At 29.0% G+C, this 17121-nt stretch overlaps 2 protein-coding genes across 2 annotated transcripts in view; one reads left to right on the forward strand and one right to left on the reverse strand.

Moving 5' to 3' along the window:
- The window catches only part of LOC113554950 (vesicular glutamate transporter 1-like), a 78160-nt gene extending 68486 nt beyond the window's left edge, over positions 1-9674 (forward strand). The window contains exons 9-14 of the mRNA XM_026959102.1: positions 1198-1372; positions 1660-1946; positions 3300-3543; positions 3802-3929; positions 4343-4483; positions 5367-9674. Coding sequence (XP_026814903.1) covers positions 1198-1372; positions 1660-1946; positions 3300-3543; positions 3802-3929; positions 4343-4483; positions 5367-5573 — 1182 coding nt within the window. The 3' untranslated portion in view covers positions 5574-9674. The remainder of the gene's footprint in view (positions 1-1197; positions 1373-1659; positions 1947-3299; positions 3544-3801; positions 3930-4342; positions 4484-5366) is intronic.
- Positions 1-13278, reverse strand: part of LOC113554951 — a 43635-nt gene extending 30357 nt beyond the window's left edge. Inside the window, exon 1 of the mRNA XM_026959104.1 lies at positions 13171-13278. The gene's annotated coding sequence lies outside the window, so the exon portion shown is untranslated. The remainder of the gene's footprint in view (positions 1-13170) is intronic.
- Between the last annotated feature and the right edge of the window lie 3843 nt (positions 13279-17121).

Here is a 17121-nt window from a genome sequence, read left to right on the forward strand (position 1 = left end):
TGTTTGGCAAAGAGCGTGATAAAAAATAATTCTTATAAATAAATAAATTTTGTATTATTTTGATTAAAATGAAGTAAACTTTATTTCGGATTTTCATCTTAATTGTGCTTTTATCTGTAAATTTACTTTTAATTATACCTATAATATATTTTGGTTATTATGTATTATATAAGCCAGGTTACCTACTATATTTTTGTGTTTCACCATCGACATTATTTGGTTTTGTTATCGAAATTTCGTTAATTTTTGTCTGATTAAATACTAATAAATATTATCGGGATTCGGAGTACAGATTATTCCAATTTTATCAGAGTAACTGTATTGATTTTTGGAAAAGGAACAAATATAATTTAATTATTTTTAGCATTTATTTTTTAAACTTAAAATAAATACAAGTGAATGCTTTTGATTTTTTTTCTTTTTATCAATTGTATATGTTTTTTTTTTAATATTCATTGTTCTACAAGGTCCGAGACCTAATAATGACTATAATATAAATATAAATTTTGAGAAAGTCAACGTAAATTTTTACCGTTTAATTTTTACCGGTTTTTTTCATTAATTAAATCACATTATTTTTAGTTCTAACGGTACTTATAAATGAAATTGCACGAAAAACCGTGCATTTAATAGAACAAATATAACAATATATTGTATGATATAAAAATAAAATGTATAAGTCTAATTGTATTTAACTTATTTTATTAGAATTGTATTATCATGCTAACTACAATAATACGGCTAAACGTTAAAGTATTTCTGATTTCCATAAAGTATACTGTTAAATTTATCAAACAATTTTACCAGTAAATTCAAAGATTCTATTCCCAAGTAATAGATAATACTAAAGTTTCAATATAGAATTTCGTAGGAATTTTATTACAGTCTGTAAGTCACCCTAAATTCGATCAAGCAACTACGTATTGGTTTTTTCAAATGATTATTTTTTTTCTAAACATTGTTATTATTTTTATATTTTATTTATAAAACCGAATTAGTTTTACATACATAGAAATAATTTTTTAAGCCTTCTTTCTTTTAATAAAAGAGTAAACAAAAGATTATAGTTATCAAGTTATATTATAATATCTAGTGTTGCCTCACAACTCATCCCTCTCTCTCTCTAATAAAAAATGTCCAAATTATCTTCCGGATTTGTTATTAATTTATTCAATAACTTTTGTGTAATGATGACAGGGTGTCACGTATCCGGCTTGTCACGGAATCTGGAGACACTGGGCACCGCCGTTGGAAAGATCGCGTCTGGCCACCATAGCCCTGTGCGGTTCGTACGCGGGCGTGGTGGTTGGCATGCCGCTGTCTGGTACACTGATCGACTGGTTCAGCTGGGAGGCACCGTTTTACGTATACGGTAACACTATATTTTTACTATAAAGGTTGTAAATTTGACGCGTGTACGTAAAAAACAACAAAATTAGTGATATACGCACTAGCACAATATTATGTGAAATAAAAAATTCACAATGATTTAAATTATAGTTACTTGAAAAGAAAAGTATCAAAAACAGTAAATTTCTATTCAGGCTATCTAATATTCTGTAATATTCTGTTTTGGCGCTAATCGCTTCGTATAATATTATTAATATTAAAATATGTGTAATTATTAATCGATGTACCGTATTGCTATGCACTATACAGGAGTTTTGGGGTTGATATGGTATGTGTTCTGGCTGTGGTTATGCTTCGAGAAACCGAGCCTCCATCCCACCATATCGGCTAGAGAGTTAAACTACATCGAATCGTCGTTGGGCGCCGCCAAACAGTCTGCCGCTCCGACAATCCTTAACACACCTTGGAAAGAATTTTTCACCTCCATGCCCGTGTACGCCATTATAGTTGCTAACTTTTGCCGGTCGTGGAACTTTTACCTCCTCGTACTGTTCCAGGCGTCATACCTACACTCGTTCAATTTCGAAGTGTCTGCAGTGAGTTGTGCACATTATTATGTATTTATATCATATATTATATACAGAATGATTCACCAAGCATGCCACCGCATTTTTTTTTTTTTTAATAATTTAATCACTCAAATCCGAAATGTGTAAATTTTGAATATATTTAAAAACTATTTATTCATATTTTGTGAGATTTATTGTACTACTTAAGTCTTAAGGAGTGTCTAGTGAACATACAAATTTTTGTTTGAAAAACAAAAATCGCATATTTTATTATAAATTATTTAACGGATAAATTTTTTGAAAATATTGATGTTTTAACATTCAAATTCAAACAATTCGTTTTTGATTCAGAGCTGAACATAAATATATTGATTTTTTTTTCAAGTTTTTTATTTCTAAGTCTGGAGACACTTTTTAGTAGAAACAGTGTAAGTACTTTGATCATTATTTTCGAAAAAAGTTTGTATTACAAAATTTGAACCAATTTCTACTTTAGGAGATTGCATTTAAAATTGTTAGTACTTTTTAAATAATCGGAGAGGGGATACGAATATTTGGTAATATTTTAATACTATTATTAAAATAAATAATTAATTTAAACCTTGATTGCTAAAAAGTTAGAGCTTCTCCACTAAAACATTTTTTTCATTATCATTTTGAATGGCTTATTTCAAATTTTCTCGGTTTTAAATTTACTTTTTCTTTTCAAATACGTTCGTTTTACATACATACATTTTGGATTTACGAGTTTTAAATGTTTTTGATTTTTACGGTATAACATTCTTGAAAGTTATAGTTTTTTGAAAAAAATACACATTTTTACTATTACTCATTGAACTGCTCAATATACAGGCTACATATTTTAACTATGTAAAGCTGTTTGACTGTTAGAGAACATATTTTTAGAATGTTCAATAGTAATTATTATTTGAAAAATAATATAATATTTATGTATATAAATTGTATACTGTATACTCGTATGTAAATTAATTTTGTGTCATTCTGATTGTTATGAATAGTATTTTTATTTATTTTGTTTCGCTCTCACTAAATATGATTTTTTATAAATTTACTTTCTTGCTTATTATTAAGCTTAATTATTTAATAGTTAAATCAAATAGTTTAACGAGAAGTTGGTGACATTTTTGTACTTCGTCATTGAAAATATTTTGTTTGGTTCTCGAAGTAATATCATCATTATTGGTTGATTGGATAATACAGATTATTATTGTTCTATCATAGTGACCGTATTTACTTCTAGGAAGAGATATAATTCAATTTTTTTTGTTGAATTTCTGGTAATCATAAATACTTTTTTAACAATTATACAAAATCTGAGCTGTAAACTAATAAATTACGTATCTATTATTACTATCGCAGACTGGTTATATCGGCGCTCTACCCCATCTGCTGATGACCATAGTGGTACCACTCGGAGGTCTGCTGGCTGATCACATAAGGAAAAACGGTATCTTGTCCACGACTGCCGTTAGGAAGATTTTCAACTGCGGTGGTTTCGGCATGGAAGCCACGTTTTTCCTCGTGTTGGCCAACGCTCGCACACCACTTATGGCCACAATCGCTTTGACATGTGGTGTGGCGTTCAGCGGGTTCGCCATTTCCGGTAAGCAAAGCCTATCCGTCGCTTCCCTTTTCCACAAAATCCTACCAAAACTATAACAGTCATAGAGGATAACATGGTTGGACCAATCGATATACAAAAATATATTGATAAATTATTTAATAATTTTCTTTCATTCAGTATTTTTGGCTCTGACTCCTTACCACCGTATTACAAGCCCAAATGCATCAATACGAGGAAAATGAGACTAACCAGAAACTTTTCACTTATTTGCTATTTTATTATTATTTTAACATACAGGGTTCAACGTTAACCATTTGGACATTGCGCCAAGATATGCCAGTATACTGATGGGCATATCGAACGGAATCGGAACGATAGCCGGACTCCTGTGTCCGATTGCAATCAACATCATCATCAGACACAAGGCACGTATAATATTATATAATTGTCAGAATTTGAACTTTATTGTATTTTTACAATCAATATACCATCAAACTGTAGTAAAACATAGCAGTGATGAGCGAATATACGCATGATAATAGATATATAAATATCTAAATATTATTTTTATAAAATACATGTACCTACATCTATAGTAGTACCTATATTATTTTATATAAATAACAATTATTATAATTATAAAATTTAGAACTGTAATTATTATATATGACAAATATGATATACGGAAATCCATTATAGAATATTATAAATTATTTTAGTTATTTAATTACTAAACCTTGATTATGTTATTGACGCAGTAATATATAATATGTTATATGTATAATGTATTACAACAGCAAAGCCGTTCTCACCGCAATTGTTTTCGAAATTGTTATAGACAAGGCAAAGCTGGAGTGAGGTTTTCATACTGGCAGCCGTCATTCACTACATTGGAGTGATATTTTATGGTATATTCGCCTCGGGAGAATTGCAACCATGGGCCGAACCCAAAGTGGAAGAAGATCAACAAATGGATGAGGTATGTTTGGCCTTAACATATACATAATTCAAGCCAATATCTTTAATAACACTTATTCTTATTATTTTGAGAAAAATCTAATAATATTTTTCTCATAATTTTTTAGTTTTTTAAATTATTATTTCTGAGAAATAATAGTACGAAGCTATAATATCATTTAAATAAAATATTTTTTTGATATTTAATTTTGTCAAGTATTAGTCATTTGTTTTACTAAATAATATAATGGTTAGACTTACATGTTTAATGCACTTACATATAACTGTTTCATAAGTATTAAATCAAAATAGCTTAAGCAACTGTCATAGAGTTGGGTTACTTTATTTATTAAATAAATAATTTAAATAAGTATTAGTGTAAAATAAAATATAAACAATATTATATATTATATTGTTTAAAAATAATTTTTAATTTTTATATAAATTAACCTATTCTGATACTGTCTTTCCCGAATTTTAACGATATATATATATATACATTAATATTGCTATTACGGATTAGTGATTCGATAGAATTGTAGCAATGGGTACAGCAGCAGACGTGAACTTATATTGCATCACTGTCATATAATAAAACACATTAATACAACAACTAATATGGACAAAAAAAAATGTATAGGGGGAAGTAATGCTTGGAGGCAAATCATATGAAATCAATTCACCCCCTTTTAGTAGTGCTACGAAAAAAAAAAATAATAATAAACTGATGCGATAACAACGTGTGTACATTATAATAATAAAAATATTGTATGTACGTTAGAAGAAATATTTTTGATGGTATTCCGACGCTTATTGGGACGTCTCAAATGTGTCGATTCAATGCAAAAAGAAAAATATATTATACACATATTTAATATTATATTAATAAGAAAAATGGTCGACAGGTGAACGTCGACAAGAAAAATAAGCTATCGTCGTACGGTTCAGTCGAACAGTCGTCGGGCAAAGGGTTCGTGAACGCTGGCCTGAACACCAAGAGCAGCGTTGGCGATACCGAACCAGCGCCGCCAACCGACAACCCGACAAATCCGTTCCTGGCCAAGCCCGCCGTTGCCACCGTCACCACCAATCCGTTCGTCACGTCCGAATGATAACTTTGTATCTATTTTGATGTAACGAATAATTCGAGTTCGGATCGCACTGTCGTGGCGTCGATTATTATCATTACATGGATATTATATAATAATATAACAATATTATATATAGGCCGGTACTTCGCGAGCAATAATAATATGCGTAGTCTCGATTGTGTTTTCTCTTGTGTAGTTGTTTTTTAGGTATTAAAATAATAATTTTTAAGTAGACAATAATATTATTACAATTGATTTGTCTCAATCATTTGATTTTGGTAATAATTATTGCGTAGTAATAATCATAGTAATAATAATAATAATAGTATTATCGTACTCATCTTCGCATCTATATTATATTGAATTATAATATTATAGTATAATAGAACCTAGAACACGAATTTCGCGTTTATCGATAAAATTTAGTGTAAATTGAATAAATATGCATTTATCGATGTTTCCATATTTATTATTATAATATACTGTCAATTTCTTTTTATACGGTATCAAATAATAGATACCGTCTTGTAACGGATGTTAAATAAGTATATTATTATACATATTATAATGTTTCATAACGCTTTGTCGGCTCGAAAGCACTCGGCCACAAAATGATAATAATAATAAGTAATATTTTAATATATTTTATTGTTTTATGAAAGTAGTAGGTACTTTAAATTGTATCCGAAAGTATGGTACTTACGTATAAGCCGGTATCCGGTTTCCCACTATTTTCGAAAAGTATTTAACTCAAAAAATAATTTATATTAACAGTACGTAAATAAAATGTAATAATAATTATGAACTAAAAATGAAACAACGTTATTTCAGTCGAACAAGCAAAATAAAAAATTAATTTTGTTTTTGAAGGAAAAATTGCAGTTCCAATAAAAATTTTATTAGTAAAAAGGTGGGCTTACACACTATTATGTCGTCGGTAGTATTATGATGAATGTCGTTTATTTGTTCACAAAATTCTTGGTCTCCTAGTTAGGTGCGACTCTGACGTTTAAACGCTCTGAAAATTTTACCGGTAGTGTAATTAATAATCATTTGACCACTATAACTGGACGTCAACAGAATATTTTTTAACTTTATGGTAATACCTATCCGGTTACATGGTATGATATTTAAAAAGTTAATCACAACTTTCAGTCAATTAAAACATTAGGATTTTAACACATTGCGTTAAATCATGGACGACATCATGATAGAGTGTAAAGTCGCTTATTTAGACATATTGTAATTTCTGTTAATGGTACATCGTGTAGTCCATTTTAACGTCAGACACTCATTATTTAAAAAACTATGTTATTAAAAAAAATTGTACATAATTTATGATCATCAAAAAATAAGATTGCTTTTAAAAAATAAATGAATATTTTTAAAAATTTTATTAAACACGCATCTTATAATATTTTATCAAAAACAAAATATCTTATGTAATATTTGGATACATAAAAATCGAATTTTGAAAGTGTAATTTATGAGTTATACGAATTTAAATTTTGGATGAACGGATTAGGTGTACCAGTGGGTACTTGTGTAGGTATCCTTCGAAGTATTAGTCTACTACGTAACTTTAAATACAAATAATTAATAAACTAGTGGCCAGAAATTTGGTTATTATACATCGAAATATTCTGCTTAGGAATATGTATATTAAAAATGTATATTATCATTCAAAAGTGTATACACTTAAGAATTATAATTTTTCAAAAAATATTGTTTTTGTAACAACTCATCGATTATGTATAAAAAATATTTTCAAAAATGTGCTCTCTGAAATAATGAGTATCTTACGTTAAATCGATCATTATATTGTATCGAGTATTGAAATCTGTGGGAATCCGGTTAAGATGTATACCGTTATTATAATATTAGTCCTCCGAGAGAATAAAATCAGTATTCATGAACCACACATTTATAAATCTATGATGTTAACACGTCTATGAGCTTCGAGATATCTTGCTGGTGGGATCGCTAAGGCATCTACCGGTGGATACATCGATTGATAGCGGTATTCTCTCCGTTGGCAGAATAATAATTTTTAATATAATTTTATTAATGTTATAATATAACTATATAATAATATTAAGCATCATTATAATCCGCGGACAATATGTAAGTATCATAAATTCATAAATTACGATGACGACGTTCGCATAATATTGTATACTGTCAATTTCTATTTATACCATGTAATAATAGACACTGTTCCATAAATAATATTAAACAATAATTTTACGTGTTAATGTCTTATTATAAGCTTCGTCGGCTCAAATACGCTCGACCGCGTTTAATATATAATAATATTATAGGTAGGTACTAGGTGTTTGGTTCTATTATAGGCGTAGGTTAAGTTAGACTTACTCGAACGGTTGTTATAATTCACGTTTTTCTTCTAATACAAAATATTGTATTAATAATGTTTATCGTTTATTCTCGGTCAGAATCGAACGCGTGTTGAAATGTGATCAGCAATAACGATGTCGGTGCATACGCATATGCGTTAGGTGGGTGATATATCGAAAGGTCATCTGAAATTTATTAGTTGAGATTTTCGTCCTCCCACACAACGCGATAATTGTCCGAATCAATGTTTAACTGACACTCATCGTGTGATTCGTAATTAGTAGTTACATAATATTATTATAAAACTATGCATAAGTAAAACGGTTGTATAGATTATAACGTCCCTCGTCTAGACGTGAGAACCGATCAATGGTTAGTGTGGCATTAGAATAAGTGTTAATATGTTTTTTTAGCGTGTAAATTAATAGACTACTTAAATATAAAACATTTTAATTTATAATATGTATAGGTACTATAATATAGTTGTACTATTAATATGTCCATTGCATATTTCGTATGCGATGAAAGCCTTTTCGAAATTCGTCCTACTGTGATACAATATATTAACATATTGTTATACTATGCATGGCGCACGCGAGTCATACCTATAATGGGGGCGAGTGCACAATATATTTTTATTCCGATAGAACCGAAATGTCGGACTTACGACGATAATATGACATATACGACGGATAACAGAATAACAATATAATGTTCTATTGCTCCCCTCCCCCCCAAATCGACTAGACAACCCAACATATTTAGATGATGTTAAATGTCTCAACAATTTCTTTTTATTTCGAGTATTAAACGTTTTTTATTCACCCGTATAATTCCTTCTAGTGCTGTTATAGTTTTATTTAAAATCAAGTAAATTATAAGATATTTTTAAAAAGTTTTTTTGTAAAATGTCAATTAAAATGTTGTACTATGAAGTACAATTCTGTTGATTTTTTTGCCGAATATTAATTATTGTATTATTTTGTAAACAAAGCCACTAATATATTTGAACATAATTTCCTCAATCGAGTGTTTTGAAAAAAAAGTAGTTTAGGTCCGTCATACACAACATAAATATACTGAATCAATATTTCTCTAGATTTTACGTTTTTTATCGGGGAAAACTAATTAGGAAAACGTTCGTTCACACGGAAAAATACTACTAGACACTAGTACATATTATTATTGTTCATCGTCATATAAAATTTAAACTCTTTGAATACTATAAGAATAGTTTCCGTAAGAATTAAAAACTAATACTTACGATGTTCTCGAAGCTCGACCTTAAGTAAAACAAACAATTCTAAGATTTTTATAACAGTTCAGTTATGCACAGCGAATGTAAAAAATATACCCGTGTTTGATTGATTCGCCCCTTTAAATGTATATTTTACCGTAAATATGTGTAGTAACTGATAAATACTTTTCACGCCCATGGGCCATGGACATAGAATAATAATATTATAGAAATAGGTAGTATAATGAACCGTCAAACATTTCAAATGTCTCTTTTAGCTTTTAAACACCTAAAATTAAAACAGATAATCTTCATTCATATTATATTGTATGCGCATAATCAATTATGAATAGTTATAAATACAGTTTAGGAATAAATAAGTTGACGTACCTACTAGTAAAATAATTTAAACGCAGATGTCACTCGATTTAATCAACTTTTTAACGTACATTTATTAATCTTGAATAAATTCACCTCTATTGTTTTAGTTTTACGAAAAAGTCTAAAAATCATACCAATATTATGCTTATTATAGGTATACGTATTAATATTTATTATTATATATTATTGATATGAAATTAATTGTTTATTAAACGAATATTTGTAATTATTTTATTATGTATTAATAATAATAAAGTATTATGTATTTATATATTATATTTATTTAAAACGGTTAAGAATTAATATTAATAATATACGATTAAGACATGAGATAACTATTTCGGTAGTTATCTCAAGGCTGACACGACAATAAATTAGAATTAAGTTAGGTGTTAAGGAATTTTTTTTTTTTTTTGTTATTTTAATTTTAATATTTTCAGTTTATAGACTATATAGTCAATGTATTGGTTTTGTATTTTATTAATTATTATTCTTCGTTGATTGGTTAGGTATTGTATTTCATTTTGTTATGCTTTTCGGTTCAAACAGTGTTCGGTTACACATTATATATTTCTCTCATAACTCTAAACACAACGATATGCCTTAATTCTGACAATAATAAGTCGACAATAAAATGATAATAATTAAACATTACGGACGAATTTAAATAGCACTCGTTATGTACACAAAAATGACGTCAAAGTCACGCACGAAAGATGGAAAAAATTTATTATAATACATTACCTCAATAAATATTAATACGCACTAAAAGAAAAATTAATAATATTTTCACACTGCACTAGTTACTCGAAAAGCACATACGAATAAGGTACGTGGACAATAACAATGAACGAAAATATATAATAATTTGTTATGTAATATTATAATATGATAGGCATAATTTTTTGTTATATATTTTTAATATAGGTACTTAATTAAGTGTAAATAATAATATAATAATATAATGTTTTAAGATTTGTATGCCAGTTATATTATATTGTATAAGAACACTATTCGAGTTTAGACCATAACCGTAAGTTAACTTGTAAGTATGATAATTTAATAATTATGATTGTATTTTAGGCTAATCTCAATTATTCTCGTATCGCTTGAAATAAACTTTAAAGTATAGATGCTCCGTGAGATAATTATTTGTTTTCTATTAATTGTTTCACGACAACGGTTTTTATCTAATAGTTGTTAATATTCAATATACGTACATATATAGTACTTATTGTATCAATAGACGCATAATAGGATATAATGTATGGGTAACAACTTATTCTTCATTCTAAGCTAAATACTAATAATAATAATAATATTTTAAAACAACGATGTTATTTTAATAATATAGTACGATAATCGTAGGAGACTCGTTTTCATAAAATTTTCACGACAGTTAAACATAATATACGTAATATTATATTATTTATAAATTTGTTAATTAGAGAAGCCTTATATTTAATTCTATAGCGCAAAATAAGAGTACATTGAAATCCGTTATTTATCCTCCAACGTTGGAAATAATATTTTGTACCTATATACGCTTATACAGTAGCACTGGACAGATTACAAATGACAGACACTGCGTTGTCTGTTATTAATTGTTCAGACCCAGCTGCAGCAGACTACCATTTTAGATGATAGAACCTCCAGCTTTTTGAAATTTAAATTTATCGTTTTCCAAATTTCACCTATTTACCTATTAAACTTTAAATTGAATAACGATTTTTTTTAAATTACGGGAATCCTTGTGACCCACACCTCACGTCATCCGAAATTACGTCCCCGAGTACAAAACTGAATAATATTTATCATCGTACTGTATATCACGACGAATAAATAATATTAGTTACTTTATGATGATATTATGTTTTTTTGTTATCTTACGTTGACATAATATTGACTACGGATATTGCGATAGAAAAACCGATCGGGGAAAAAAGCGAAGACATTTTTCTATAATCATCAGGGACAATTATTCGTTTATTCGACTCCGATAAGTTTTGTTTTACTTATCATTCTAATTATATATATATTATTATCATTATCGATATAAATATAACATGTTACTCATAGGTAATATAATGTAATAAAAATATATTATAATCCGTTCTGTTTCCAACTATTTGTAACGGTATGATCACGTTGTTTACGAGTCGAATATATTTGTATATGTTTTAAGGGATTAAGACGTTTTATTTTACAATTATATTATTATTGTGCTAAAAAAAAAAAAAAAAAAAACAATTGCCTATTATTATATTACACACAAAAACAATTTAATATGTAAAAGTTTCGTTATACACACTTAGTACCTACCTAAAATGTTTTACCATTCTTACCAATTAGCCAATTATTCGTTCAATTTAACTTTAAATGTATTTTAGCGTTTCAAGAATATTATGTATACTAATCCATTGTTCTTTGATCATAATAATAAAATGGTCACTATATTTTATTGTTGTTAACCTTTGTCTCCTGTCATTGACGGCTATTACCCGTTTGTACACCATTATATTGTAATAGTTTATTATAGATTCCATTATTATTATCATTATTATAATTATAAATACAATATTGTATCCAACGTAATATTGTATTATTATTGATTTTATAATTCGATCTATTTATTCTAGTGTTATATTTATATATATATACGTTTTTCAGTCCTATTTATACAATTTAAAGTATATATTTAAGAAACGCCATTAACGATGTAAAATTCATTTACATTTTAGTCATATGTAACATTTTAAACATTTTGTTCCAACTCATAAAACATTAAATTAAACAATTTCGATTTTAAATTGTATTTGGTTTTTTTTTATGTTTCTGTACCAATATATAGTATTTCAGGTGTCTATATGTATATCATACGTATTTCATCAATTGTGCCTTTTATCAAAAGATTATACGATTATGCATGTCGATATATGCACAGTCGAGTCGTCAAGGCGTGCAGTGGTTGCGTACTTGATTGCGTGTAACATAATATTAATGCGAAGAGTAAAGTCGAATTACACTCGAGACAGAAAAAAATAATATCGGAATTACACTTGGGTTTTAAAATAAAAAGTAATAGGTATTCATCTGATCATTAAATAAAATCTATTTATTAACAAATACCGGTCAATAGTTAGTGATGGAATAATTTGTATTTTAAATATGTAAAGTGTATAATATGTAATATTTTTATTAAAATAAATTACACATTATACGATTAGGCTAAATTAAAAAAAAAATAATTTAACTTTGACATTTATTCATTTTTTTTTAATACGAATTTGTATTTAATTATCTTATGACATCGATAAACACCAATAAATTTCAACGTTAGATTGGAAATGTTCTGTTGAATTCGACAGATAAAATTCCAATACATCAGAAGTATTTTGACTATAAATAGTAACCAAAGACCATATTATACAGTAAGTAGAATTATAATTTATAAATTATTTAAAATAATCGTATCGAATACAATTCCAATACTCCGGGTTTTTAACCCGAGTGCAATTTGATCGTTTAATAAGGTATACAGTCCTCAATGAGTATTCAAATTGACAATCGATAATGTAAACTGAGTGATTTTTTTTATACTTATTAGTATTATTTTTTTCTATTATAAAAATATTGGGTACTTACTGCGTGAATGAGCGTTCAAAAGTTCTCGAATACCTAAACAACATCAAATTAGCATTTATGTTATAACACTTTAAGTACCTATAAATATATCTAGAACGAAACGATACAAAATGTATATTATAATATATCTTAATAATCAAGTCTTATATAGATAAAATTAAATACAACTGAGTTCGAGAAAAAAACGGAATCGAATTATATTCATAAGAATTTACTAAGAAATATTAAAATAATTACAGTGCTAGTAAGTTAAATTAGCTAAATCCATTTAGTTTGTATAAACTGAACGTCCGTCCGTGCATATGTGAATATTATTGTTTTTTAATTGTTTTTCGTCCAATGCTTATCATTCGATTCGTGTTATTTTATCAATACAACTTTAGCTTGGTCGGTAATTAATTTAATGATTAGCTAGACTATACTTATCATAAATAAATTATAGACTTTGATCAAATTAGTGCAATGAATGTATTGGTTTTATAATGATGTAATTTTTATTTTGTGTAGCCTGTAAACGCGTTTTAGAGTAGAAAAAAACACTTTTAATCTTTAACGTTAATGGTGATATTTATAGGAAAATTTGACCCAATGGATACTTTGTACCTTGTAGTGAAATGGAGAAAGAGAGCAAAAATAGAAAATTTCCAACAAGATAATTTTTGATATTATTCGGAAAAACTGAAAAAAAAAACAGTGAGAAACTTATACTCTTTTACTTAAGGGGTCGATGACAAAAATGAGAGACAGAGAATAATTTAAAAATTAGATTATTGGCTAGGAAAATTAGTGCACAATATATTTTATATAAAAATAATTATAACTAAATAATTAATATTTATTATTTTTTTAATATAATACACAATGGGTTAATATTGTGTCGTGTAATCTTTATACAATTTTTTTTAAATATTAAAATGTTAAATGCCACCCCAGGCGTATTCTTATGCCACCTGCCACTTGAGTTGGGCCTGTTTGTATAAATTAGATTATTATTAACATCTAAAAAAAGCTAATATTAAATATGTAATAGATAGATTATTCTTCTTATTTGTATATACTTTTGTCATAATATTTTTTTTTCTTGTTCTTTAGAAATCCATTTTTAAATTAACTCCATTGATGAAACCCAATCACAATTTTATTTATATTACCAGAGAGCAGATCATAATATTCATACCATTTGAATGGTAAATTAACCGATTTTATATATATTTTTTCAAATATATATATGTATAATACTATGATAGGCTCTACTACTTTATTTAATATATTTTATTTACATTATAATAAATTGCACATTCAATCTACTGTACCACAACACAATGGAGTAGATAGAGATCGCGTCGCGATTCCTTATATCCAACATCTCAGCGGGTGTCATCAAATAGTGGTCATACTATGCAAAATGCTGAACCATTGACTATAAACTTTTATTCCGACGGTGAAATATGTTTGAACACGATGAAGGAATAATTTTAAAATGCGGATACAGTGCAAGGTTAGTTTTATTAATAGTTTAACTATAGGTTTATAAAGATTTTTATATAATTCCAGAGGAGTCGTACGTTTTTAAATATTCTTGTATTCTAATAGACAAGTTATATGCGTTAATTATTATTTTTTTTTTAATTTAAAGATTCTTATATGACTATAATTGGTTAATGGTAAACGTGATTCGTCCGCAAATACTATATCTGCCAGCGATGTGAAAAAAGTGCAAATGGATCTCGTATCTGGTACAGTCCCAAGAGTTCAATGAGGTCTCGTATTCTGTGAGCCAAATAATTGTTTGGTATTTTGTAACAAATATTGCTTTGTATACTTGATAATACGAAGAAAAAAAAAATAATTTTTTTTTGTAAATAATTTTTTAATTTTATTAGGTTAGTTTAACAAAACTTTTATTACAAATCATTTAAAAAAAAAATCGAAAATTTCCCATGCTTATAAATAAAAATAATAATATATTATTGTTTATACCTACATAATATATAATTATAATTATTATTATATTATACTGTATTAGGTATATTATTTAAAAGGAGACAAAATATGAAAATTATACCATGAATATAATAATATAAAATAAAAATCGTTTGGAAATAAATAGTTATTATATGGGTAAATGGATATTTATCCATTTCATAATATAAAATTACAAATATTTTTTCAATTAAATTTGTAAAAACAATGAATGATTAAATTTTAAAAATAAAGCGTACTATTTTATTTACTAGTTATATCTTATATTACGTTTATTGGTTGTTTATAATATTTTGTTATGTGATTTGTAATTGTTGTCAAGACGATATTTTTTATAAGAATATAATAATGTAATATATCGCATGAAAACATTTTTAGTAATAGACTGATAATCTACAAAATTTTTAATTTTTTATCGTTTAAATTATTGCAGCTATAAAAAGAATACGGGTTAATACAGCCAGTGAAAGAAGACGAAGACGAAGAAGAAAAAGTAGAAGGTATGAAAAAAAAAGATGAAAGATCTTAAATTCCCAACAGACGAGACGGTCGTCGGTCCATAGAATCTTTCAGAGCTGCGGACCGGGACGCCGATGATTTCCACAGAGTCGTTGACGTCGCGGATCATCGACCCTGCGAGAACCGATTGTCACTGTACACCGGCCGCACCTCGGATGTCGAAAACCGAAAATCCTGCCACCAGGTTAGATTTAGCATCGCCGTTCGTCTGTGCCGATGAGTGGAATTGGACGCCGACGTCTTCCGCGGAAATGTTAAGGATGACACTCATCTACTTTGCAGATAGCGAATCCGGTCGAAACTGAAGCTCCCGAGACAGGATCGAAATTGGCGACGCCAACCGTTTATCTCGAAGAGCACAAGTTGAGGCCGGCGCTTTCTGCGGAGTCGATGGCGACGAAGATCATCATCCCCAAGGAAACGGACACCAGTGCGCCGGGCGGACATCCGATGTCGGACGCCTAAACTCCGGTGGTGCACACACGACCACGACAAAACCGACGCCGGTTCTTGTCGGTCATCCGGAAACATCTCCGGCGGGTCTTCAGGGCCGTTTGTTGTGGTTGTGCGATGCCGAGTCGCTAAGATCAGGATTGAAGCCGAAGACCCGTGTCAAGCTGACGGGTGTTGAGTAGGGGCGAGGAGGCCGACAGTGCACGATCATCGCGAGAGGCGGCAAGTTGTGCGTATCACGTTAGGTTAGGTTGCGTTTTTAGGGCCGACGGGTTGTGGCGGATAAGGGTTGCAGGACTCCTAAACTCCGGCCGCAGCGTTACCGGCAGCGCGTGGACGGCCGGCCGTTAGAATTCGACCAGCGGGGCACCGGGGCGAAAACAACGATAACGGACCCACAAACCAGTGCGGGTGGTTCGCCGAGTTTTCGCCACGGAATCCCGTCGGCCGAGCGCGATAATTACACTTGTGTATCGCCGCTGACACCTCTCGTTGCGCGGTGCGCACTGGTAACCCTATGTGTCTAACGCCGCACTCGTCCGTCCGGAACCGACTGCGACAACGTGATACAACAGTACAGTTTTCACGAACGCCGTCGGTTCTCTTTATCCCCCCTTTTTCTGTTTATCTATCTACCATGTCGTAGAAGGTTTTTATTTATTTTTGGTTTGATCTCTTTATTCGTAGCTATGGAAATTGTTTATTATCACGTTATGAATATAAACAAAATTTTTTATAACATATTATTATATTTATAACATATTATTATGTATAACTTTTCAGCCAATATCTCCAAGTGATAATGCTCTTTAATATAGCTATTAAAGTAATTTATTTTACATTTAGTATTATGGTAGGTTAATATAATTTTTTCCAAAAATATTGTGTGTATTATAAGTACTTAATCATTATAATAATATTTATTCATACAACATCATATCAACTTATTTGACTAAAAATCATTTTTCTGTAAACACGATATAACAGTAAATAGAT

The sequence above is a fragment of the Rhopalosiphum maidis genome, chromosome 2 (genome assembly GCF_003676215.2).
Source record: "Rhopalosiphum maidis isolate BTI-1 chromosome 2, ASM367621v3, whole genome shotgun sequence".
NCBI classification, from domain to species: Eukaryota; Metazoa; Arthropoda; class Insecta; order Hemiptera; family Aphididae; genus Rhopalosiphum; species Rhopalosiphum maidis.